Here is a 23307-nt window from a genome sequence, read left to right as displayed (position 1 = left end):
CGCACAATTTACTTGCGCTTATATACAATACATTTCACCGTGCTGACATTGATTACGATGAGAGATAACCTTTGCAAGAACACAAAAGTAAAGATATACTGCTTACTTCGACCATAAGCAGATGCACGTCGTCATGTCAGCCATGCCTAGTAAAGTAAGGCATCGTTGCATCAGTCCATCTTCACTAACTCGTCCTGAAGTATGGTCGGAGCGAATACCTTCGCTTCGTTCCACCAAGACGACTTTCTCTCTTTCGAAATTCCTTTCATGGTTAGAGATACCTTCCAGTGTCATAATGCCTCCCTCTACCGAATCCGATTTCGAATCTTCTCCACGGCCCTCAATCGAGATAGAAAAGCAAAACCTACTTGAACAAGGCCTTCTCAAACGAGAATCAAAGCGACGGCCCGTGTTCTCGCATATTGGTACTCTCTATATTGTCAATGGCTTCTTGATCTTCATGGTGATTGTGCTCGCACGAGAGTTATGGAAGAAGCCTGTGGATCCGTCACTTCAGGTATACTGTATGGTTCAATCCTTCCAGCATTATTATAGAGGTTGAAACGAACGCACTATGATTGCTAACTGGCTTTCTAGCTCCCGCCAACGACGTCGTCGAGTATATTCCACAGCAGCATTTCCGGGCTGCGTTATTTAATCAAACGGAATACATGGGGTTCCCGACAGACGAGACTGACAAGCTATGGTCCGATCTATATAACTGTATAGTTTCTTATTTCAATATGGTTTCTACCTTGCCAATAATAATGCTAATGTTTTCCTAGTTGGAATCTCGACCATTACCGAAGATGAGGCCAAGAAGCTACACAGCCCAACTATTCCAATCTTCGGCACGAAGAAATACCTCATCCAGCTCGATGTCTGGCACGAGCTTCACTGTCTCAATGACCTGCGAAAAACACTCTATCCCGAGCGCTATACAATGGACTCGCTGGACAGCCTAAAGTTCCCGAATGGAACAATCAACCGTGATACGGACATGTTCCGCCACTGGGGTATGTACATCCATCACTGGGCTTTCTATCCTAATTCCAACTCACCATTGCTGTCAGATCACTGCATTGACTCGATCCGTCAAGCTCTAATGTGCCATGCTGACGTATCTCCCATTCCCTTCCACATCAACGTCCCTGCTAGAAAGGGTATATTCCCTCGTCTCGCGACCACACATACTTGTCGGAACTTCACCAAAATCCAGGAGTGGGCTCGGGAAAGATTTGCGGGCGAATGGAGGGTGGAACTTGAGCCCGAGGAGGCTCAATATGTCATTGATACGGCTGGGTTCTCGCAGGATCCAGAGGAGGATATCCAGTTCCTGTATGAGCTCTTTCCCGGAGATAAGTTCTTTAAGTATTGGAGGGAGCACCCTTACAATGGAGGTGATGGAGTATAAACTTTTGTGTATTACGGCATGAATATCAGCTATGGCGAAGCTATTGACAAGACAATGTGAAACATATCAATGGCGTTGGATAGGAGATCTACAGCACGTAACATAGTAAATTAAGAGAAACAAATCCCAAGAATCAAATTGTATCTATCTTTACTCTTCTTCATTGAGAGGTGGTGAAGTCAGCCAGAAAGTAAACTGCCCAGAGTCTCCCCCACTCTGAGCTCCCTATCTACCAACACACTGTTCTGATTTGATCTCTCAACAGTTTCAAGCACAAACGCTGAGTTCCTACATTGATGTACGACATTCATCCCATTAACAACAGCGACCTTTTTCTCCCAATCAATGATCCGTGGCTCAATCGTATCGTCCGCCGCACATAGGATCCCCTAGTAAGTCAGCGAGAACCATCAACAAACCTCCCCGACATAAGACTCTCTTACCTGCGCAATATAATCCAAACAATGCTCCAAATGCTCATCATCCAACGAATCCACCTTCCTCAGCCCATCCCGTTTGAAATTCAAACTATGATCATGCATCCCTCCCAACAGCGCAGCACGCAGCATATCGATACAGTGCGCTTGGTGTAACATCGAGATTCCGTAGCCGACTGGTTTATCAGATATGCCCCTTCGGACCATGAAGAAGCCCCCGTTTGTCGTGAGGTGGGCTTCGTCAAGGAGGGTTTGGCCCGGTGCTGGTTCGGTTGGAAAGAATGTTCTGGGGATCCCCCGGTTGGTTTCGCTGCTTAGTGATTCATATTTCTCACTTGTCTGCTGGGGGCATATTGGTCGTTCAATGGTTGGGAGGTATGATACTAGCATTCCGAGACATAGGAGGAATACCAGGAGGATTATGGGATAGTAGATACGGGGGGATTGCATCGTCGAAGTGGCGATCTGGAGCGTACAAGGTTACGCGGAATACGACACTCTGGACAGATACTCAATTAAATCTCAAATTGCAGAAACAGATAATAGAATGGCGAAATCGAACTGGTGATAGGCGGAAACTCGACAGGCGAAGCTTCAACGTAGATCAATGCTGACAGTCAGCATGCAGATGCATACTTTACTACCATCTACGACTGTCACATACTAGAAAGATATTTCAGAACAAAATCTTATACATTGTATCCTGTTACAATTATTAGTTTTCGGTCATGGATTAGTTGAACTTCCAGTGTTTGTGTCAAATTCTTCCAATATATATACAGACATCGTATTGCTTTACATTGATGTACACATCCTTATAGGTCTAATATGAACGTTTGCTAGCGTTATAACTTATCCAACATTTATGTAGTCGGCAACATGACACACTGTTTTCCAGCAATTTCTTAGTGGTTTTTGATACAATGGTGTAAGTTAGAAGAGAGTCAGAAAAGGATGTGATCCATATCCAATCAAGGGTTAAACCCCAGCAAACCCTCCCCACCACGCGTTATTCATCTCAACCTCCTTAACCCCGTTTCGCAACGTCCAGTCTCGAATTCCAGCAAAGTTACGGCAATTGTGCTTCGTCGCAAAGTCATACTTAACAACGTGCGTGTGCAGGTCATCGTCCGCATACTCTTGGAGTACGGGAACAATATCGGACCAGCAGAGAACCGATGTCCTTAGTCGATCGAAACATTGCTCTACCCTGCGGTAGACTTTGTCTTCAGATCCCCGGAACGAGGGTAGATGGCGATTGTCTGTTTCATCTTTTTGGGCGTGCAATCGAAGGAGGTTGAGACATTCTAATTGAACAAAGACTTCAGGGAGAGCGAGGATGTTGTCTGCATTTAATGGGGAACGGATCCAGTCTGTATCGGGCAGAAGATTCAGTCGGTCTATATGAGAAATGGGGACCGAAATTGGACTTCCTTGGTCTGCTCAGCCTCGAGTACATTTGAAACAAGGCGATCAACATACTAGGTAGAAACTCTTCCCAGGCTGCCTCGCGCTCTGGCAGGGCAGCGTCAAACCACTTGGAATGGACCAAGAAGCCAAATTCAGGGAACATCGTCCACTCGTACTCTATTATATCCTTCACAGGGGACCAGGTGAACATCCTTTGGACACATTGTGCATCTGTAGGGTGGAATCGGACGGCGTCCAGAAGTATCAAGGTGGACACGACTAGGAAAACAGATGTTAACGTGAAGTATATGGGGTTTCGCTTGCGATCGCTATTCATTGTGGGTGACCTAAACAATACGCGAGTGGGACATATGACACGAGAGATGAATTGGAAATCAATACTCTCCTTCCATAGAGAGTAGTCTTGCAACGTTCGGAGAGGAAAGGGTTGTGCATAAGATGCTTACCCGGATTACACCGTGCCCATGCAAGCTGACAGCCTCTCCCTAATCTACAAACTAGAGCTCATCTTATTGTCGCTGCGACGACTCCTAGGTAGCCTATCATTATTTGCTACCTTGATTCTGACCTTTGCGCCAAAAAGAACTATGGCTATCTGGACTACAATCCGCAGTCGGTGCAAATCCTTCACAGACCGCGCGGTCGCATACCACAAGCTAGATGATGGAGAGACCAAAGAGGTCGATAGGCAAAAGTGGGAATCAGTGTCTTTATCTGAAAGTATAGCCATCAGTCAACATCAGGTGCAATCGGCAAAGAGCTTGCCAGTAGTACTCCTTTTTACCAGCACCGTATTCTTCGCCATGTGTCTGATCTTCCGCGCATTGATGAGAGACTATGTGTCAATCGACATGGCTTGTACAAAGAAACTGTCTGCCTGGGGTATGTTAATATACTTGGCTATGATACTGATGGATTCGTCATGCTAATCGAGTGTTTCAAACAGCCCCTATGATGGCAGCAGTAGACTACCAATGGACCCAGTATAATTCCGACCAACTTCCTGCGGACTATGCTGGTCCTCCAACCGTGACAAGAGAAACAAACTGGTTGAATCAATACGACCGTTAGTGGATATGTTTATGTTGACAAGATTGCGTACACTTCTCACTCTATACAGATGGATTTATCCCATACCCATACGATCAGATCGAGAAGCTCAACAAGTCAACCGACAGAGACTGGTGGGTTCAAGACGGTAACCTTGTCACCCTTACAGAGTGTAAGTAGCCCATCTATCTGTGGTCTTGAACTACTTTCGACTAAAATCAGGCAGGGGCCCATCAAGTGCACTGTCTTGGTCTTATTAGGCAGTGGATCTATCGTGACCAGTTCGACTATTCCATGTTCACAAATACTAGTTCCACACGTTTCCACATACACAAAGACCACTGCTTCATGATCCTTAAAACCATGATCGAGTGTCAAGCGGATGTCACACCTGTTCTGTTCGCAAGAGATACATCGGGTATAGGTGCGTGGAAGACTCGCGATGCACCTCGCAAATGTCGGCGTAACGATGCCCTGGTTAGATTTATCGAGGAGAACAAACTATGTGGTCTAGAGTGCAGCCCGGGAGATATTGTACAGACGGTATAATGTATCTAAACCTAGGTTTTGCTATCACTATGAAAGGCGCTAGTATACACTGTCAGTTGGCATCTACTGCATACGCTCCGAGTAGTGGGACCAAAGTTTTGTGAAAATGGGTACTTTGTCGAAAGGCTCCCAAATAAGCGTTCCCTCTAAATTTCTCTTCGCTTTTTCGGTTGTGTGTGCTGCTTACTACTGGACTAGTAAGATGCTTACGCTCGTAAGCATCGTGCATATGCACGATGACAGTGTCACCACAAACGATCGATCGACTTTCCCGCACGATAATGGACGTGAAAAGGGCTTGTCGGTATCACGGAAGCCCAAAAGTGCATCTTTCGTATATTCAGTTTAGAAATTGAAAAATGCAGTGAACAAAAATGGCATACTTCGGTAAAATCAAGGCAATTTTCGCAAGGAGAACTGATATCAAGTATGCCGAGGTCGACATCGACGATGGTGAGGACAAGATCACTCTGAAAGAGGCCACACGGGGATTAAGGCGTCCTGATGGGCGCTTGAAATCCATCACAACATCATATCGAAGATTGAGTCAACATCTAGGAGATCGATCAACACTTCTACTATGGTTGAATATCATTCTCTTTACAGTTTCAAGCTTCCTGTTTTGGAGTTCTATACAGGACAATAGGGATTCCCTGAGAGAGCAGACCGCTATGCCTTGTAAGTCATGTCATATAACTGCACATGGAAGTATACGGCTAACATAGCATAGCGCCGGTATTGAAAGGAGAGGATTTGTCGTTCTCTATCAGAAACATGGACGCCACGCTTTTCCCCGACGACAATCCCAGCATCTTCCGCCAAGGGCCGAGTCCAGAGGTGGACAGAGCATGGACCGTTATTTCTGATACCAGACCGATTGCCCTCTCCCGAGAAGACGTTCTATCTATCGGTAAAGACCCTGCCATGGCCGTCAAGCTTTCAGCGGAATTTGGACTAGGAGACGACATGTATGCCGGTCGGATTGATGCGCTGCACCAGCTGCATTGCCTGAATGCTCTGCGCATGGAGATATACTTTGACTACTACTATGAGAAGAAGTATCCAGGTGGCTTTAATCAAACGGACGAAAAGCATCGACACCATGTCTCTCACTGCATATACATGCTACTACAGAATGTACTCTGCCATGCAAACACGGACGTTTATACACATTTCTGGACGGATGCAGTCGATCACCCTTGGCCGGATTTCAATATTCCGCATAAATGTACGAATTTCAGAGCTATTCTGGAGTGGCAGAGGGAACATGCAGTCAACGAGCATATGTTTGTGGATATGAGGAGGCCAGCTGACCAGGAGGCTCATGTCATGAGTAGCAAGTTTAAGAAGATTTACAACCCCGAACGGTTTGGACATCTGGGGGACAACCGGTATGATGGGGAAAACGCCTAGGGGAAGTCGAGTAGCAAAGAGAATGATTGGAAATTATCCGCTGTGCCCAAACGTAGATCCTAGTATAGGCCCGGCAAGCCTGTTTCTTTGTCTTCATTTCTTCGTTAGCCATCTTGCATGCGAGGTAGGACTTGTTCTATGAAACCACACATTCATCATGCAAGATGCCTTATGCTTACATTGCTGACATTCCCCCCTTGTCAGCAATTGTCTATGTAGTCACGGCAAGGCAGGGTCTTGGAATGAGCAATCAATTTCTCAATCCGAAGGCCAGATTCTCCTCAATGGGTGCGGTGATGTCTCCGGTCGCTCAAAGGAAATACTTACCTATGTACCCGGAGCATGCCCATGACATGCCAGACAAGAAATCCGTGTCGCTATCTGAAGTCAAAGCCAGGCTTTGGCTTCCCATAGTAGTCATTGTTCTCCTTGTTGTATTCATGATTGCTTCGCTGACGGCCGTCACCTCTGACGCTGTCAACCTTCCAACAACAAGACATAAGGCCAAATCGCCTACTCCAGAATGTGGATTACCTTCCCGCAGAAGATGCTTATGAGGCACTAACCATTTATAGTTCAAATCGTGAATACACCTTTCCTTGAAAGCCCCCGGTTCGAGAATCTAAGGACAAAGAGACAGATAACAGAAGCCTGGGGTAGATACGGACTGCGTATGCTCACCTCCCGTCTAATGCTATCGACATAGCTAATGGCTTCACTAGCAAGTTATGGCTTCGTTACTGTCCCAGACCCAGAGGCCTACGATCTGAAGCCGAACAAAGATGTTGTTCCCGGCACGAACAATACCTACATGGTTTCAGTCTACCACCAGCTTCACTGCCTCAAGATTATGCACCTGGCCCTTCTTCCTATCATCTCGCGCCAGGAGGGACGTGGACCTGGGACTCGGGATGATCATGATTTCGAGCATAACCATCTTGAGCATTGTTTGGATTACCTCAGACAGTCAGTGATGTGCTCGGGAGACGTGACTCTAGAACCGCCGGATGAGATGCCACAGAAGAACCGGAGCCCGTTGCAAGGGTGGGGGGTGACACATGCTTGTCGTAGTTGGGAGCAGATTGAAGGCTGGAGGGGAGACTGGGGGGTTATTTAGACCGGGCTCTTGCTTTCATGATCTACAGGATAATGGCGGTACAGAAGATGTTCACTCGTGCCTAGGGCATCTTTTCCTTTCATATCACACTACCACCATCACGAACTTTGTAAAATTAATCGGACCTAAATTGACCAGAGTAATGTCTTACTTCTTCAAGTCTGCAACAACCGTTTCCAGCGCTTCCTTCTCTTCTTGCTGGACGTCTGAAAACTTTCCTCCCGCCAATCTATCAATACTAGCGCTGGCCTCTTGTATCACCTGTTCCGCCTCCTTCTCCTTGCCCTGTTTCCAAAGAGCCTTGATCAGGATACGCAGCGACCCCAGAGACTGGGGACTATCCTGTCCCAGGGCTGGATGTTGCCGAAGCAATGGCAAGGTCTCCTTAGCGAGCTTCTCTGCCTGTGCATGCTCGCCTGTTTCCTCGTATAATGTAGCCAAGTTCTGCAACGCTGCTACATCCTGTCCGCTTGGGCCAGGGTTGTTGACTAGCTTGAGGAGGGTTTCTTTCTGCCTTGCAGCATCGCCGGCGCCGCGGAGGACGTGGAAAAGGGCGAAGTTGAGGCGTTGCCAAGTGGGGTAGTCCGTGTCATGGAGAGAGGATGGGTTCGCGCTCTCTTCAAGAGATAGAAGCTTTCTCGTCAAGGCCTGCTCGAGGAGCTCGAACTTGGCCGGGTTGGAAAGGGTGGAATGGTTATTTATGTCATCGAGCACGGCGGGGGAGAGGCACTCGGCCACAGTGCTGCTGATGACAGGGTCAAGAGATTCCCAGAACGCTCCATCAGGTCTGACTGGTTTCCAGGATTGCGAGGACATGGTGAGTGGGAGGTGACAGGTTGCGAATGCGTGGTCAGATAAATATTGAGATAAATCAGGCAATGTGAGTTGCTCTGTTGTTCGAAACAGACTTGAGATGAGGTAGGGGGAGGTGTATATAAAACGGTGATAAACAGTCCTTCGACTAGGCAGCCATCGGGACGTCTGAAGAGATGAGCTTCAGCTGAATGTTACCTTGCCATCTGCGTTTGCCACTTCATCTGCAGATGATCCAGTTAGAATACCATCGGAGCACGAATCCGGCTCCACAACAGTTAAGGCCGACCAAGTCCAGAGTCAAGGCACACGCACCAGCTGTGAGGGACTGTAGGACTGGTGACCTTGTGCGGGTGTTACTGCACTGCGAAGGAGGGGCGAAAAAAGCAACGGTTATCAATTGTGTAATCCAGACCAGCGACTTCAAGCCGTCCTTGCGTATGTGGCGTGAAGGGCCGAGGATGCATGGATGTGAATGTGTATACTTGACAGGTGCCTGCACGTGTCCTAGAACAGCAAATAAGTAATATATCTGTAAAGTACAGTACAGTACACTGTATGTTAATTTCCAATAGTCTAAAGTCTGGGGTCAACATTGCATAAAGTCCGCATAATCCGGTCGATCCTCCGCCACTTTAGGGTTGACCCAAGGTAGCCCTTCATGCGGAGTCTCATGCGGGTGACCTAACGTATGAACAGCCTTAACTTGAAGGGGTTACGCTTGCAGATCTCCAAATCCCGGCCTTGTTTTAATTCGCTTAATCTTGCCCTGGAATCCTAATCCAGATAAGCCGCAGCTATCACACTGTGATCTCAAGCAGTAAGCCACCACTTGGTCACATCGCGAACCCTGCGATTGAGAAGGCAGTCAGCCGCAGGGATTCATAGCAAATACGGGCAGTGGTGCGCGGGGTCGCACGAAATCATATGTATAAACAAACCGCATCTCCTGGAATATGCTTTGGAAATGTGTAGCTACAGACAGAGGGGTACAGGAAGATCAAAAGACATTTCATGATACGTATGGATGCCCAGGAGGCAAATATAGTAGCGTCCACCATGGATGCCCGGGAACGACGCAAGTTACAGAATCGGGTGGCACAGAGAAACTTCCGTGAGTAGACTATACGACAGTGCAATGGGAAATAGAACTAAGAGTGCTATGCGCCTAGGACGGAGACAGGCTTTGAAGGAGAAGCAGCAGCGTAACCAGCAGCAGGGATCGGAAAATCCATTTCCACCAGAGACGAGTGGAATAAATGTAGAACAACAGCCTAATGACAGCCGCAAGGTTGCGGCACCACCACATGAGGTTCAATCCTCGTCTCAGGCGAGTAATAAGCAGGATGAGATCTGGGTGGCAGTGGACTATCCTGCTGTCTCCACATTGACCAGCCATGAACTTAATAGCCACAGCCCCAGTCATATGCCGGCTGGGCCTATATCGCCTGTTTCATTTCCTCTCTTTTGTTCGCCACAAGAGTTGATATCGGACAATCAGAAAGAGCATACTCGAGACGACGGCCCAGATGCATGCCATTCCAGATTTCCGGGCGACTTGCCACCGATTTCGTTACGGATAACTCCGCAGCCCACTGACCCCTTAGCACAGCATTGTCCACTTGAGCCTGTAAAGCACCTTGCAGTTCCTAATGCCCGCCGAGCCTCGGTGAGCAGTAACCCGCCTGTATGAATATTCCTACCACTTCGACTTTGTCATTGTCTCTGTCTTACATATCACAGGCACGGAAACAACCTCTCTCGTCCGCACATAGAGCTCAGATGACGAGTAATGCCACACGTCGGCACTCCAGTGCTATACCTTCCCACCATTCAGGCAGCTCCCTGGATCAGTCAATATCGTTCTATGGCGATGCAAAGTACTCGGAGGGCAAAACGACACTCCACATCTGCGCCGAGAAAGGCCACACTAATGTGCTGCGGTTTCTGTTGGATCATGGCGCGGAGCTCGATGCAACTGATTTCGCAGGCCGCACTGCCCTCCACTACGCGACAACGAGAGGGCATACGGACTCTGTGTCTGTGCTCCTTGAGCAAGGTGCCGACACGGAATTGGCCGACGAGTTTGGGCGGACTCCATTGCACGTAGCCGTGGAGTTGGGATATGAGGCGGTAGTGAGACTGTTGGTTCGCGAAGGTGCTGATCCCAATGCTCGTATCGCTGGTAGCACACAGCCGCAATCATAATCGTAATATTCAATGTACTTAATCTCGTTCTGTAGCAAGTATCTTTAACACTGCTAACCAAGTGCAATTTCTCCGGCAAGCCGGCATGGGTGACAACACATTTGCCACGAGGAGAAAAAATTTTTGCAAGACTGTAATGTAATTCTACATCACCTACGCCGAATTTGATCTTTTGGAGTCTTTCAGTTTCATTACTGCTTTGGGAAGTTGATGGGAGTGGGTCCCGAAGAAGCCAGACCCACCACTTTTCAAGCCCTATATAAAGAGTACCGTCTCGAGCAAATGACGAGCACATCTTTCTTGACTTGACCAGACTTATCTTTCACAAACTCTGCCTTTCATCTCCCTTGTGTCTGAGGCCAACAGCTCAATAATCTTCACTTCAAGACTTTAACCCCAATATAGCCATGGGCAGCACACAACTCGCACAGACCTTGCTGCAGTCGGCGCGCGTCGCCCCGGAAATCTTCCAGCTACGTCCGGATTACCGCGCACTCTTGATGGTGGTCGAGGGAATTCCTCCAGGTCCTAGTGATGAGGCCAGTGAGGCTTTCCTCCAGGAGGCAGAAGCTACCGTGAAAGAATTGCTCTCAAAGTCCGCCGTGACGGAACTCCCACATATCGCCGCGTGGCGGGAGGCGTATAAGGCTTTCGGAGCCAAGCCCCAGAAAACACGCAACAGCCTTGAGGCGTTGACACGGCGTGCAGCAACTGGCCTACCCCGGGTCAATCGGTTAACCGATATATACAATGCGATTTCCGTCAAGCATCAGATCCCCTTCGGTGGCGAAGACCTTGACAAGTACGACGGCGCGCCGTTTCTAGTACGCGCCACTGGTGAGGAGCCCTTCCAGACTTTCTCTGGAGGAGAGCCTCAGACAGAACTGGCTGCACATGGGGAGCCGATTTGGTGTGATAATACTGGCATTACGTGCCGCCGCTGGAACTGGCGACAGGGCCCACGCACAGCGCTGACGGATGACACCACGCGAGTACTGTTCATTCTGGATGCATTGCAACCGCTTTCCGACGATACTCTTCAGCAAGCTGCGGACGAACTGGCTTCGGCACTGAAAGGTCTGTCTCCAGAAGTACAGACATCACAACGAATTATAGACGCTTCTTCAGTTTGAACTCGTCTGAGCACCTCCAGCATGGCCTATTGAAATTTATGCCGCGAATACTTGTTCACATTGGCCTTGGAGTACGATGCCTAGTATCTGTCATCTACACCACCATCAGTTTCTCGGGGGAGCGCTAGTTGCAGACTCGCAAAGAAGGAATCCAGCCCGTCGGCTATCATCCTGGCTTGCTACTTTATATGGGTTCGATGGGACATGCGCTGGAGGAATAGTATATATGGGCAGGTTATACGGACGTCTGGCCCTATACGGCTCACTCGTTTTGCTAGCACAGCTTTTTGCCTCGAGGTGTTTTATTATATAGGTTCTGCACTCAACAAATATTTCACATTTGTGATAGATTACTGCTGGCAAGATTTAAATATAGATTCACGTTTCGGTACATGAGATATGCGTTGCAAACTCTTTCACCCGGAGTAGGAAGTGCACTATAGGGCTTAATCACCTACATTTTCTTTCCCTTATATCGATTAATAATAGGGGTAAAAGCTCTCTCTATCTAGCATAGCAGAAGCAATTTCTCCCTCCTTTTTGAGGAATTTCGAGGGTAGCCTTTATTCACCAACGTTCTTTGACAACGTTGTGTGGTCTGCTAAGATGAAGATGTGACTGATATTTTATCCCTGTAGGAAGAGTAAATTTATAAATGCTATGTACATGCTTCAATGAAACAATGGTTGATATTTCTCCACAACTGTACCACTGCGGTTTAGTTGTTCTAGTGGTTACCAGTAGCATTCGATTCTACGATCGCCATAAAATCCTGATAGCTTCTGTAGTCATCTCCTTGCACGAAGGCTGCTCGGTTGGCATCCCAGTCGTGGGTTGCATTTCCGTATTTCTCAGATACATCGCAGTAGCCGAAGGGAAATGCCATGGCGTCGGATTCAATCTCGAGCTTTCTTCGGACCTGTGCGACAAGCATTGGATCCCCCATGTCGTCATCTAGGTCGGGTAGATCCTCTTGATCATCGTCCCAATGCAACGAGAAGCAGGTGAGACGAGTTGGTGACTTGTCTGCCAGAGCACAAAACAGTTCGCTCCAAGACATACCTTCAACACCATCCAAGTCTTTGCAGCTGTAGCACTCGTGTAACGATATCGATTCTAACGGGTCAAGATGCCGGAGAAGGAAGTCTTTCAACTCTAGGCACAGGTAGATGTTGCCGAGACTGAGCTTTCGCAGCCGTGGCATGTTAGCCTTCCGCAGCGATATATCAAAAGCATGGCGCTGGCCTGCATCGCCTAGCGGTGCAGACTCTTGAGGGTCGAAACTAAACTCCTCGGCAGAGGTTAGGTGGTTGAAGAACCACGGGCCCAGACAGTCTGGGAATCCATAGAATACCTTGAAGGTATTTAACATCCAGCCGGCACCGTGCATCAGAGACATGTTGAAACTCGTTAAATGCGAAAGAAAATCATGGAATTCCCTAGTGGAAAATACCGATATTGGAACAATATTGAGTTCATGGATGGTGAGCGAGAGAGGAATCTGAGCACCTGGGTAGCGTGGAGCACTGTAGCTAGACAAGATGGCGCGGAAACTTGCCGCCATCAGTCCCCGCCAGGCATTCTTTCTCTCCTCGACCTCAGCTGCGTGGGGGTCGTCATTGAAGTTGAAGTTCTGAATGTAATCTGCTAGCTCGTCATCGTCGAGGGAAACTCGACGCTAATAGTTCGAAGGTTCTTGAAAGAGGCGAGACTGGAAAGAACCGTGTCGACCTCTGGCGGATAGACATCTTCAAGCGGTGATTTCTGAGGATCTGCGCCAGGGCTCATGAGCTTTAATCGCCGTTTTACACGTTATCAGGCTATTAGCAATTGCTTTTCAACACACCTGACTCACAGCTGGCGACGTATTGCACCTCTTTGACGAACCCCGAGAAGTTGCTATCGGCGATAGCCTTTATTGACAGGGCGCTCTTGGTCGTGTTTCTTAGATATATAACCGCAAATATACGCGGAACCAGTATAGTGCGAAGCCATGTACATGTGCTACTTAGGCTGATTAGGTCGCGGAGCGGCGAGGAACACTTGGCCCTCGTCCTGCCCTCATCCTGCTCTTCGTTCTCGGCGTCACAAAGGATGTCAGTGATCATGTACCATACCTCCACCACCAGAAACGGTGAGCGAGTTGGCTGCAGGTCCTCTGCTTTTGGTGAAAGTGCCATCGTGCGCTGTTATGGGAAAGCCGAAGCGTTTGCGACCAGCAGGTCGAAATTATATTGACTCCTCACGGCGAGTCGGAAAGCCGGGGTCAAGGCTTCAAGGCTTCAAGGCAGCAACGCGGGTGGAGCCTGGGGCCAAAACTTCATTCGTCAGCTACTAGCAGTCGAACATCGCATTTACAGCGTAAGCAAGAGACAGTTCCGATTTCACTTTTATTGCGAACTACTTTATTCTATTACTACTGCAACTAAAACGCTACCTCACACGACCTGGCCCGAACGGAGAGTCACAGGCCACACAGCGAAGGAAACACCACACAGTGTACATTTGAATATACAGTGGAAGCAAAGCAAGTATGGGTATCATGATGGCGGGCTCAAGACTTTTTCAGGCTGATCTTCCGTACCCTAAATAGATAGTAGAGGGTGATCGCCCCAACGATGTTGAACACAAAATACGCCCAGAAAATGCCGTAGTTTCTCCAGCGATCCTCCCAGTAGATCCACCGCTGGGCAAGGTATTGATCCGCAGAGTCCATGGCGCAGTACTCACAACCGGATGTCGCGTTCATGTTATACAACTGGCCACCGGCGGAATTGAGATATTTGGCCATATACTCACCGCAGGTTTGGCCGTCGGGTGGGTCGAACACACTGAGTTCCGTCGAGCTACATTGCACAGGACGGCCGTGTAGGGCTGTGCTTCCAATACCGCCGATGTAATATGTGAACGGGGATACACGATACATGAAGATCCAGAATCCGGGGAGGGCTGGGGGTGGCTGCATCACACCGCTGAAGACGAACGAGAGACCAAACATGAGGGTGGCAATCATGGAGGCCAGTGCGGGCTCCCCGACCGCGCATACAACGAATTGGGCCATGCTCGCGCTATAGATGAAGAACTGGACGATAAAGAGCATGATCAGAGCACGGCGCTCGGAATCTTGATTGGCGCCAAAGACAGACCAGTAGAATGAGGCCCAGGAGCAAACGCCAAGTCCAAATTGGAAGGGGATTTCGACGATCATCTGAGAAAGGATGAAGACCTTCCAGGAGTAGACTCGGGACGGCCGCTCACGGACTTCATAGAGGGCACGCTGGGCAACAAACTTAGGCATGATCTGGTTCACCAACGTGTTGAAGATCGTACACAACAAGAAGATACTGAAAAGAGAATTCTGGAAACCTTGCTGCGTGTTGTCAGTCTTCCAGAAGGAGAACCCGATAAAAAGACCGGAAACAATGCCCAAAATAAATTTCGAGAAAATATACTCCGGTTGTCTCAAGTATTGCTGAAACACACGGCGTAGAACATGATAGAGCTGACTGTGTAATGGCATTGCGAATTCATCTTTGCTCTCTGCGTTCTCATTAGAAGAGGCGGAATCATTTTCTCGGCTGGAATGCAACCGATCGAGCTCCGCAAGTACGTCTTTATGCTCGGGGCTCTCGTCCCATACTTTCACCCAATCCGGTGCATTATTATCCACATCACCGGAAACTGTTTCGAGGATATACTCGGCCGGGTTCTCATGTTCTTTGCAGATTCGGCCGCCGTTTCGCTCGAAATAGTCCAACAAAGTGCGGGAGTCCTTGCCAATATCACCAAAATAGACTGTCTTACCCCCTTTCGCTAAGAACAATAAGCGGTCAAAGGTTTGGAACAACATTGCGCTAGGTTGGTGGATCGTTGCCAACACCGCCTGGCCTTGGTTGGTAAGTTTCTTGAGAAACGCGCAGATAGTCCATGAGCTCTGAGAGTCTAAACCACTAGTAGGCTCATCGAGGAAGACGAGAAGAGTCGGCTTAGCAGCGAGCTCGACTCCAATGCTCAATAGCTTCCGCTGCTCCACATTCAACCCTTCACCTAGTCTACCGACGACTGCCTCGGCATAGTCCTCCATTCCTAAGACCTGAATTACTTGCTCGACATAGTCATACTTCTCCTGTTGGGAGACCGATCGGGGTTGGCGAAGCATGGCACTAAAGCGGAGGGCCTCCCGCACCGTAGTAGTTTCAAGATGGAGATCCTGCTGCTGGACATAACCAGTTCGACGGGGGAAATTCGCGGCCAACCCCTTTCCGTTCACAAAGATATCTCCTGTCACAACACCAATCGACACTCGCTGGGCAAGAACATCGAGCAGAGTAGTCTTTCCAGCACCAGAAACGCCCATCAAAGCTGTCAACGTCCCCGGTTTGACCCATCCATTCACGTTATCTAGCAGCCGCCGGGTTCCGTCCTTAACGGGAATGTCATAGCAAACGGATTTCCAGGACAGGATATCCTTCTGCTCGGGAAGGCGGATAGAATCTGCATCAGCCCGGACCTCCGTTGTAGGATTTGTCTTCTCCGCCTCAATTCCGTCGCCGTCTTGCAGGTGGCTGGGAGCATGGCCAGGCCGAAATACCAATGCTTCAGCTGTGGACTTATCGGCTGAGATAAATTCCGTTGCCGTGAGGTAAAGGACATGAAAGAAGATCAGGAACGCGATCAGGATGCCGAAGTTGCGCCACAGATGCGAATAGGAATATTGGTAATTCTGCTGAATGAAAGCGTCCCCGGAGACAAACCGTTCGCCGGCAACTGCGCCCACGACCGAGCAAATAAAGGATGTCCCTGTGCCATAAGACGGAATGTAAGAAGTGCATTCAAAATTCCGGCCATGGAATTCATTGGAAACGAGAGCCTCAAAGGCATAGTAAACAGGGTTGATCCAGCGGATCCAAGAGAGCCAGGGATGCATGTAGGGCTGTGGTAACGTGAATCCCGTGTAGACTACGATACATAGAACCAGGATACCAGCAAGGGCCATGGCCTGACCCACGGTCTGGGTTAAAGAGGCCAAGCTGCGAAACATTCCTGACATGGTAAGAATGGTACATATCAGAAGGAGATAGAAGATGAAGAACTGAGACGGTTCCCGGCGTAGGTTGGCTAAGAAGTAGAGGATAATACTGAACACAGAGCAGCGAAGAATTTTGATCGGCAGGTCAACCAGGGCACTCGCTAAGGCTTCAGTGAACGGATGCACAAAAGCATAGGCCGCTTGCTTTTCCACGATGGGCCGCTGAGCGTATAGTTGCATGATTTCTCCGATAGTGATCAAAGCATTCATAAGCACTGAGAAATATAGGACGGCGCCTTTCTGAAAGAATGCGTTGCTGGAATTTGGGGAGTTGTAGAAGACGGAACCAATGATCAGGGATAGGATGGTCTGGACAACAACAGTCGACATCGCCGTAGGCAAATCGTTCCGCAGACGCTGATAGGCCCGCCGGACACAAAGGCGGATTTGCATCGGAATCGACAGGAGATATGGACTGTTCGTTCGCGTATGGCGGGCTTGCTTTTCTTCGTGGACCTGCCGCAGGATTTGAGCGGCTTCACCATTTGGAGCGTGCTCCTGTACATATCTGCCAATTTCCGTGCGAAGATTTTGATATTCCACGCTGCGCTTCCAGTACTCCGAGAATTCCTTCGCACTTCGGGGCACCTTGTCCTCCATGCCCGGCCGGGCCCTTCGTTCCAGGGGGTTGGTGATGGCGGTTAAAAAGTCCGGGCTCACCTGCTTCTCCGGTCGTTCCCAGCCCATGCGCTGGAAATATTCCACCGCCGCGTCGCACCGCCCAAAGTAGATCTCATACCCCTCGTAGAGGACCACGACCTTTTCAAAGAGGTCGTACATTGACTGGGAAGCCTGATAGGCAGCCACGGCATGGCAGGAATTACTCATATCGGCGGATAGACGTAGCGCTCTCACAAACTTCAGGGCTGATGCAGCATCCAGACCTCTGGTGCTGTTGTCCCACGCACCAATCCGACAGTTCGACAAGAACATCTCGGCGATACTGACCCGTTTGCGTTCACCTCCACTGACTCCCCGGATGAAGTTATCTCCAACCTTGGTGTTGACCGTGTGTGAGAGGCCGTACACCGACATCACCACCTTGGTCATTGTGTCCGCGAACTCCGTGCGAGTCACACCCTCGATCCGTCGTCGAGGCGCACGGGCGTGAGCCGCGAACGAAAGGGTCTGGCCCACGGTGAGGTGTGGGAAATGCTCATCAACCTCCTTATTGTAGGCAATTTCTCCCCGGTGGTGTTTAATCATATCCTCATAACCCACACCGTTGTAGTGAATTGTGCTTTCCGGTTCCAGGGTCAGTCCGCCCATGCGACCACAGATCGTCTTCAGCAGAGTCGAACATCCGCTCCCTGGGCGACCCAGGACAAGTAAAAGCTCTCCACCCTCGAGCAGACCATCGAAGCCACGCAAGATCTGACGGCGAGGCATACGCTTTTGTCCTGCGATCGCTCTGGCGGCCGTGCGGAAGGGGATGGCGAATGTGGAGAGCACCGTCTCCTGATACTGGAGCGCCGATCCTGACCCCGAGACTTGAAGGTCCTTAAAGACGACGCCTTGCTGTGGTGGCTCAATGCCGCACTCGTGCATCCGTCTCAGAACGAACTGGGCCCAGCGACGGTGATCGAATTCGGGACTATTGGGGTCGAGCTGGGGTTCATTTTTCGCATGCGTGGCCGAGAGCACTTGGCCTAGTCGGCTGGAAGCGATGCGAGACAGTGACTGACGCTCCTGTTCCTCATCTGATGACACCGATGAGGATGTGTCGGATAAGGTATCATCCTCGTGGTCGGGATATGTGTCGATCTGCGTCCCCGGGTCGACATCCGGAGCCACCTCGAACTTGGACGACATCCTATAAAACCGGTCAGTGAGGCAACTTGATATAGGAGGTGGTAATGATAGAGCCGTGTGCCCACCTCAGACACAGGGCACGGGATGACGCCTCTAACAGACTTTCTCGATGCCTATGCTACGAATACACAACGTAGTATGTACCCAGCAAAAGGTGATGGGCGTACTTAAGGAGGGCGCCTGTCGTCGTAGGCCATCCAGAGTGAAGGAGTCAACATGATCAATGGGATGCCGTGGGTGGCTCATTATGAGTCCCAGATGCTATCTTTGTTTTCGGTAATTGAAAACCTGAAACCGCATACTGTGCGGATTTAACGTTATGCTTGATTGCCGGGCTGAGGCGTTCCGGCCCACACGTGGATCGCAATCAAAGAAAATGTCGGCGAGTCGGCGGTTCGTAGGGACCGACCTCACGTCTCATTGGTGGACTTCATCGGAATCCGGCCGGTCTCAGGCCGCGATGGTCAGTGCCTGAGGTTCATGAGGCGGAGGTGACGACCTTAAATCCGATTGTCACGGAACGGGCCTCGTCCGTTGAGGCTTATGCAGAGGTATATTAGGCATACCACAGTGTATCCAGATGATGTCATTAGTCAAGAAGAACAATGGACGACTTGGTAGGAGTTTCCAGATCATCAATTCGGTGCTCTTGACACTCAGAACTCTTCCCAGATCTTCAAGGTCAGCAAGAAGAAGCGGAAATTTAGCCGTCCTGCAGCTGCTGCGGCTCCTCTGTCCTCTGAACAAAAGCAGTACCTGCTGGAGCTAAGGGATCAAGGCCATACATGAAATGACATCGTCGCTAAATTTCCCGGAAAAAAGAAGGGAACGCTGCAGGCCATTTATTATGCAAATATGAAGAACCTCCGCAATCCTACTTCACGATGCCAGCGCTATACCGGGCGGCCAAAAACAGCCACTCGAAGCTCCCAAGGCCTCTCTCGCACACGCGGGAACACTATTGGCACTGGTGTCAGTACAGTGTGTCAAACAGAGAATGAAGTAGGATATTCGCGATACAGTCTGCGGTCAAGGGGAGTGCGATAGACAAATGCAAGTCTATATACTTTGCTAGAGAGAGAGTGTGTGTGTGAGTGATTCATTTAGTCGCAGCAAAACTGGCGCCCCGGGTTCTGATACTTCAACTGGTTTCTGTACCCCGTGTAAGCTCCATTTAGTAAGGCACGGGTAATAATATTCCAGAAACATTCTAATATCTGTATTGAAGTATAAAATACATGGAGCTGTATAGAGCCTGTGTATAATATTATATAATGCTTACACTGACAATTACAGGTGACTCGAAGCTTCTATGTAACCGAGTCAAACTGACACTGAGCTACAGGAGAAGATAAATATCATTAAGGCCGTTAACTTCGTGTGGGGCTTTCTGGCTCGCAGGAATTTCCGTCCCCCTTCTTTTCTACAAGGCTGCAAGGCCAAGGAGAAGTGATCATCAGGCTTTACTTGATGAGACAGTAGACTGGCGATATTTTGTTCAGTGTGTCTTGGAATCTTTACAACCGTCTCATATCCTTGCGCTTTTATTTCTCTCGACCTGGTCATTGGAACATACATGGAAGGTCGGCCGGCCTGCGTACCTACTTCGACTGTTGCTTTTTGACACCCGAGATGGGATCCACGGTGACGAAAAGCCACTGTCAGTGGCCAGATCTTTTTACCAAACGCCTCGATCTCCTAAGCCCAGCACGGACTTCTTTTACGCTCGAGAATTTGTGTTCCGTTCGTCGCGCTTCGGAGGAGGCAAACTACCTACAGACATGCTTTCAGTACTATGGAGTCACTGGGTTCGCAACTCTCACAAAATACACCTCGCCCTCCTGAGATGACACTTTGTTATCTCCTGAGTCCTCCCTATTTGCTGAAATCTTCTCATCCATCTCGCTAAGTCAAGTCTCCTTACTGTCTCTACCGGATATCATGCTCTGGTCATCGTCTGTGGGCTCTTGGTGAGCACGCCCAACCGGGAAGCCTAATTCAACGAAGAAGATGCAGGTGACTTGGCGCATGAATTGCTGGAAGGAGAGGCGGTGGTCACCATGAAGCAGCGAGAACAGCGGCTGCCGGCACTGCGTTACTGGATGGCATAGAAGTGCCCTGTCCTCACACTTGGCGCGAGAGCCTTCCGCTGGCACCGCATCGGGGCAGAGGATGTGCCCAAACGCCATCATGTCTGTTTGATGTGCATCATATGCGTAGTCACTGGCGCTGCCCGAATCCGGTGTAGGAACTTCAGAGGCAAGAACGATAACAGGGAGCTTATTCTCTCCGGGTAGATATAGGCATAGCACTGTCTGCCTCGCGGGGCAGCGAATGCAATGCTATATCCTTGTCTCACACTATCACGGCTTGACATCCAATCATGCAATACGGCTTGGAATTATTGCTATCGCACCAGTGTCCAATTACCTGGAGGGGCTGACTCCGTCCCTGTTGGTCTCGGGTATGTAAAGGGCCTCCCTCGCCCGGCTGGTCGCATGATCTGATATTCTCTTTTCTTCTCACAAGGCTGGCTTGTATCGACTTTCTTCCCCTGAGCCTGGCGACCAAAATAACGATGTCAAGCCCTTCCGACACGATTATAATAACCGATGACGAGGAATTGCCAAGCCTCGAGGAAGTCAGCTCACGACTTAGGAGGGCCTCTCGCCGTGATTACAGTTACCGGGCTTTTCAAGCAGTCAACAATGAGGCGGATACGACACCATCACGCAAACGCAAAAGCACCGAAACAGAGCCGTCAACTTTGGTACTGGTTCCTCACAAGACCTTATTCCTCCTCAACTAACGATGGACTAGAATAATGCTTTTGAGGAGCTCCGTAAGGAAGTTAGCCGCATTAGCAATAAGCTGCAATGCCTACAAGACGAATAGCTCAGGATTGGAGAGGAATGGCTCAGGGTTAGAGATGAACCTCGCCAGGAGAGGGAGAGGCACAAAAAGACGCAAGAGGAACTTTCCCAACAAAGAGAAAGGCATGTTTTACAATGCAGGATCTGTTACATGCAGCCAGACTGCTGGGTGACGGGTCTTTGTGGGCACATGGTCTGTTATTTGTGGGCAGGAAACCTTGAATCACCGAAGAGGTGTCCTTTCTGTCGAGCAAGCTTCACGGTAACTCTCAAATGCCACCCTTTTGCAGGATAAAGCACGTGTATTGTGTTGCTGATACGGAATTCCCAACGCACTGGGTGCACAACATGTTATCTACGTTAACAAGAGCCGAACCATACTCATACTGCACTGTTTAGTTATACAATAATATAAGGTAAAGGAGAATAAAAAAGAGTCTGACCCAAGAATTATTTGGTCAGGAGATGCTTCCTATTTCTGCATCGCATAGCAGAGGCCCCCAGCCACAGAAAGCCATCTTTGTCGCTACATGTACCGGGCCTTTCCGGTGGATCATCGGGTGAGAATGGGAGGACTGAGGCAGAGGAGAGGGGCAGCGGTATACCTGATACAAGCAGTTGTAAAACATATTAGTTATAGATACAACCATGAATACCATACAAAGGCGCGGAACATGGGTCTCCAAAGAACTACAAAAGTAGTTTAGCAGGCCTTGGGTTCGGAAAACTGTTAAAGAATATATGACCCGGGCGCCATTAATGCAAACAACTATACCCTGATCCCTCCGAAAGGATATGCAGGCTAATACAACTAGAACTATTCTTTTAAATACCATTACAGAGTAACATTACATCCTGACGAATTTGAAGCCTCGCCGAGGCTTGTGCTGGCCTAATTCCCAGTATTTGTGTTCTGCGGTCCTTGGGGCGCGCGGCTCCGAAGTGTTTCCAGGTGCCTCCGCAATGTCCAGGACTGCAGCGATAGTGCCTTCTTGCACGTGGCTGGTGAGCTTACCTTTGCCTCCTCCCTGTCCTTCTAGCATAAGCATCAGGTTGTTTCGTAATTTTCGCCGCAGCGCAATTAGACTTGGACAGGCCAGTCTAGCGTTTATCTTCCTTCTTCTACCAATGGAGCTTAGCATATATACAAGTATTTTCATTATAAATATCAAACTTGACCTATAGTTAGTTAAACACATAATTTATTGGTCAAACCCAAAGTGTCAAGAACTTCAATGCGGACCAGCCACATTCGAATAAATGTGGCCTTTCCTAATTCCACTCGTCACTCATATTAATGGCCAGCTATATTTCAATTACTTACAGCTCACAGCTTTAGGCTGAAAAGGTGATGCACCGCTGCATTTTTACCGCTCCCCCCCGATGTTAGCCTGTACAGCATCATTTATTACATTCCTTTCACTATCGGTATATTTTGGAAGGAGAAAAAAGCACGATTTCTGGGATTCAAGCAAGCAGTCCTCAGCTAGTTCCCTGTGTCATGTTTGGTTTTGCTTCTATTTGAAGACCGGACTGACGTTCTCAGGCATTCAGGCCCCTAACTACATTTTGACCAGATACTGTCCCGTTGAAAACCATCTTTCCATTTTGGCTTGATCGAAAAGGCCGCTGAGCATCGTCCAGATGTACTATTCGCAGCAGATTGTGTTTGAATCCTCATTTGCACTGTCAAAAGGATGAACGAACCATATATTCTCACAGGTCATTTGTTCCTATGCTATGCTAGAGAGGTATACCGGAGCGAGGGCGCCAGACTGTGATTTTCATCATAAACCCTAAACCCTAAGCGTAAAAAGATACAGAACTAAATAGTCAACAAGAATGGACAACCAGAGTAGTACAGCTAGTACGGATTTAATATAACCGAAGCTAGACGATAATGCTTCCTACCAGGACTGAGAGAGGTTCACCATATTAATTGGATAGTGTGCACCTCCTATAGAGCAC

The 23307-nt window shown here is 49.0% G+C and overlaps 13 protein-coding genes across 13 annotated transcripts; 7 read left to right on the top strand and 6 right to left on the bottom strand.

Annotated features, from left to right (window-relative positions):
- Window positions 1–58: 58 nt before the first annotated feature.
- F9C07_2284255 (uncharacterized protein) lies at window positions 59–1536 on the top strand. Its single transcript, XM_041292679.2, has 4 exons — window positions 59–524; window positions 598–723; window positions 786–1016; window positions 1074–1536. The coding sequence occupies exons 1-4, from the start codon at window positions 122–124 to the stop codon at window positions 1412–1414; spliced, it is 1101 nt and encodes a 366-aa protein (XP_041147056.2). The 5' UTR covers window positions 59–121; the 3' UTR covers window positions 1415–1536.
- F9C07_2284254 (uncharacterized protein) lies at window positions 1537–2471 on the bottom strand. Its single transcript, XM_071510678.1, has 2 exons — window positions 1858–2471; window positions 1537–1803 (listed from the first exon to the last, which is right to left on the bottom strand). Exons 1-2 carry the CDS (start codon window positions 2299–2301, stop codon window positions 1594–1596), a joined length of 654 nt encoding a protein of 217 aa, XP_071364176.1. The 5' UTR covers window positions 2302–2471; the 3' UTR covers window positions 1537–1593.
- Window positions 2472–2772: 301 nt separating this feature from the next.
- On the bottom strand, window positions 2773–3598 carry F9C07_6938 (uncharacterized protein; the record flags this gene model as incomplete). The annotated part of the gene is made up of 2 exons (XM_071511545.1): window positions 2773–3284; window positions 3334–3598. 2 exons carry the CDS (start codon window positions 3596–3598, stop codon window positions 2830–2832), a joined length of 720 nt encoding a protein of 239 aa, XP_071364175.1. The 3' UTR covers window positions 2773–2829.
- Window positions 3599–3869: 271 nt separating this feature from the next.
- On the top strand, window positions 3870–4881 carry F9C07_6939 (uncharacterized protein; the record flags this gene model as incomplete). Its single annotated transcript, XM_041286252.2, has 4 exons — window positions 3870–4164; window positions 4229–4348; window positions 4403–4504; window positions 4559–4881. 4 exons carry the CDS (start codon window positions 3870–3872, stop codon window positions 4879–4881), a joined length of 840 nt encoding a protein of 279 aa, XP_041147054.2.
- A 374-nt stretch (window positions 4882–5255) lies between these two features.
- F9C07_6940 (uncharacterized protein) lies at window positions 5256–6294 on the top strand (the record flags this gene model as incomplete). The annotated part of the gene is made up of 2 exons (XM_071511546.1): window positions 5256–5559; window positions 5612–6294. The coding sequence occupies 2 exons, from the start codon at window positions 5256–5258 to the stop codon at window positions 6292–6294; spliced, it is 987 nt and encodes a 328-aa protein (XP_071364174.1).
- Window positions 6295–6376: 82 nt separating this feature from the next.
- On the top strand, window positions 6377–7485 carry F9C07_1607423 (uncharacterized protein). Its single transcript, XM_071508250.1, has 3 exons — window positions 6377–6819; window positions 6870–6965; window positions 7017–7485. Exons 1-3 carry the CDS (start codon window positions 6459–6461, stop codon window positions 7409–7411), a joined length of 852 nt encoding a protein of 283 aa, XP_071364173.1. The 5' UTR covers window positions 6377–6458; the 3' UTR covers window positions 7412–7485.
- Window positions 7486–7562: 77 nt separating this feature from the next.
- Window positions 7563–8227, bottom strand: F9C07_6941 (uncharacterized protein; the record flags this gene model as incomplete). The annotated part of the gene is made up of 1 exon (XM_041286247.2): window positions 7563–8227. A coding segment is annotated over one exon (665 nt), but the record flags the coding sequence as incomplete, so codon positions are not given.
- Window positions 8228–9123: 896 nt separating this feature from the next.
- On the top strand, window positions 9124–10729 carry F9C07_2284251 (uncharacterized protein). Its single transcript, XM_041292678.2, has 3 exons — window positions 9124–9338; window positions 9397–9911; window positions 9968–10729. Exons 1-3 carry the CDS (start codon window positions 9239–9241, stop codon window positions 10430–10432), a joined length of 1080 nt encoding a protein of 359 aa, XP_041147052.2. The 5' UTR covers window positions 9124–9238; the 3' UTR covers window positions 10433–10729.
- Window positions 10730–12182, top strand: F9C07_2284250 (Phenylalanyl-tRNA synthetase). The gene has a single exon (XM_041286251.2). The coding sequence runs from the start codon at window positions 10840–10842 to the stop codon at window positions 11563–11565; it is 726 nt and encodes a 241-aa protein (XP_041147051.1). The 5' UTR covers window positions 10730–10839; the 3' UTR covers window positions 11566–12182.
- Window positions 12183–22678, bottom strand: F9C07_2284249 (ABC-2 type transporter-domain-containing protein). Its single transcript, XM_071510677.1, has 2 exons — window positions 18532–22678; window positions 12183–18467 (listed from the first exon to the last, which is right to left on the bottom strand). The coding sequence occupies exon 2, from the start codon at window positions 18464–18466 to the stop codon at window positions 14120–14122; it is 4347 nt and encodes a 1448-aa protein (XP_071364171.1). The 5' UTR covers window position 18467; window positions 18532–22678; the 3' UTR covers window positions 12183–14119.
- On the bottom strand, window positions 12293–12964 carry F9C07_6944 (uncharacterized protein; the record flags this gene model as incomplete). The annotated part of the gene is made up of 1 exon (XM_071511547.1): window positions 12293–12964. The coding sequence occupies one exon, from the start codon at window positions 12962–12964 to the stop codon at window positions 12293–12295; it is 672 nt and encodes a 223-aa protein (XP_071364172.1).
- On the bottom strand, window positions 20377–20655 carry F9C07_6946 (uncharacterized protein; the record flags this gene model as incomplete). The annotated part of the gene is made up of 1 exon (XM_071511548.1): window positions 20377–20655. The coding sequence occupies one exon, from the start codon at window positions 20653–20655 to the stop codon at window positions 20377–20379; it is 279 nt and encodes a 92-aa protein (XP_071364170.1).
- F9C07_2233484 (uncharacterized protein) lies at window positions 21045–21361 on the top strand (the record flags this gene model as incomplete). Its single annotated transcript, XM_071509937.1, has 2 exons — window positions 21045–21236; window positions 21287–21361. The coding sequence occupies 2 exons, from the start codon at window positions 21045–21047 to the stop codon at window positions 21359–21361; spliced, it is 267 nt and encodes an 88-aa protein (XP_071364169.1).
- Window positions 22679–23307: the final 629 nt, after the last annotated feature.

This window comes from Aspergillus flavus, chromosome 5 (genome assembly GCF_009017415.1).
Source record: "Aspergillus flavus chromosome 5, complete sequence".
In the NCBI taxonomy this organism is placed as follows: Eukaryota; Fungi; Ascomycota; class Eurotiomycetes; order Eurotiales; family Aspergillaceae; genus Aspergillus; species Aspergillus flavus.
The sequence above is the reverse complement of the archived record's forward strand: the minus strand, read 5'-3'. Positions and strand labels throughout refer to the sequence as shown.

What these genes read in the sequence shown, in the direction of transcription:
- F9C07_2284255 (XM_041292679.2), top strand. Translation starts at nt 122, where the DNA reads ATGCACGTCGTCATGTCAGCCATGCCTAGTAAAGTAAGGCATCGTTGC. An exon ending in ATGGTCCGATCTATATAACT is followed by an intron (nt 724 to 785) that starts GTATAGTTTCTT and finishes ATGTTTTCCTAG; the next exon opens with TTGGAATCTCGACCATTACC. An exon ending in GGACATGTTCCGCCACTGGG is followed by an intron (nt 1,017 to 1,073) that starts GTATGTACATCC and finishes CATTGCTGTCAG; the next exon opens with ATCACTGCATTGACTCGATC.
- F9C07_2284254 (XM_071510678.1), bottom strand. Translation starts at nt 2,301, where the DNA reads ATGCAATCCCCCCGTATCTACTATCCCATAATCCTCCTGGTATTCCTC. An exon ending in GTTTGGATTATATTGCGCAG is followed by an intron (nt 1,804 to 1,857) that starts GTAAGAGAGTCT and finishes CTGACTTACTAG; the next exon opens with GGGATCCTATGTGCGGCGGA.
- F9C07_2284250 (XM_041286251.2), top strand. Translation starts at nt 10,840, where the DNA reads ATGGGCAGCACACAACTCGCACAGACCTTGCTGCAGTCGGCGCGCGTC.
- F9C07_2284249 (XM_071510677.1), bottom strand. Translation starts at nt 18,466, where the DNA reads ATGTCGTCCAAGTTCGAGGTGGCTCCGGATGTCGACCCGGGGACGCAG.
- F9C07_1607423 (XM_071508250.1), top strand. Translation starts at nt 6,459, where the DNA reads ATGCCTTATGCTTACATTGCTGACATTCCCCCCTTGTCAGCAATTGTC. An exon ending in CAAATCGCCTACTCCAGAAT is followed by an intron (nt 6,820 to 6,869) that starts GTGGATTACCTT and finishes AACCATTTATAG; the next exon opens with TTCAAATCGTGAATACACCT. An exon ending in CTGGGGTAGATACGGACTGC is followed by an intron (nt 6,966 to 7,016) that starts GTATGCTCACCT and finishes TGGCTTCACTAG; the next exon opens with CAAGTTATGGCTTCGTTACT.
- F9C07_2284251 (XM_041292678.2), top strand. Translation starts at nt 9,239, where the DNA reads ATGATACGTATGGATGCCCAGGAGGCAAATATAGTAGCGTCCACCATG. An exon ending in GGTGGCACAGAGAAACTTCC is followed by an intron (nt 9,339 to 9,396) that starts GTGAGTAGACTA and finishes CTATGCGCCTAG; the next exon opens with GACGGAGACAGGCTTTGAAG. An exon ending in CGGTGAGCAGTAACCCGCCT is followed by an intron (nt 9,912 to 9,967) that starts GTATGAATATTC and finishes TACATATCACAG; the next exon opens with GCACGGAAACAACCTCTCTC.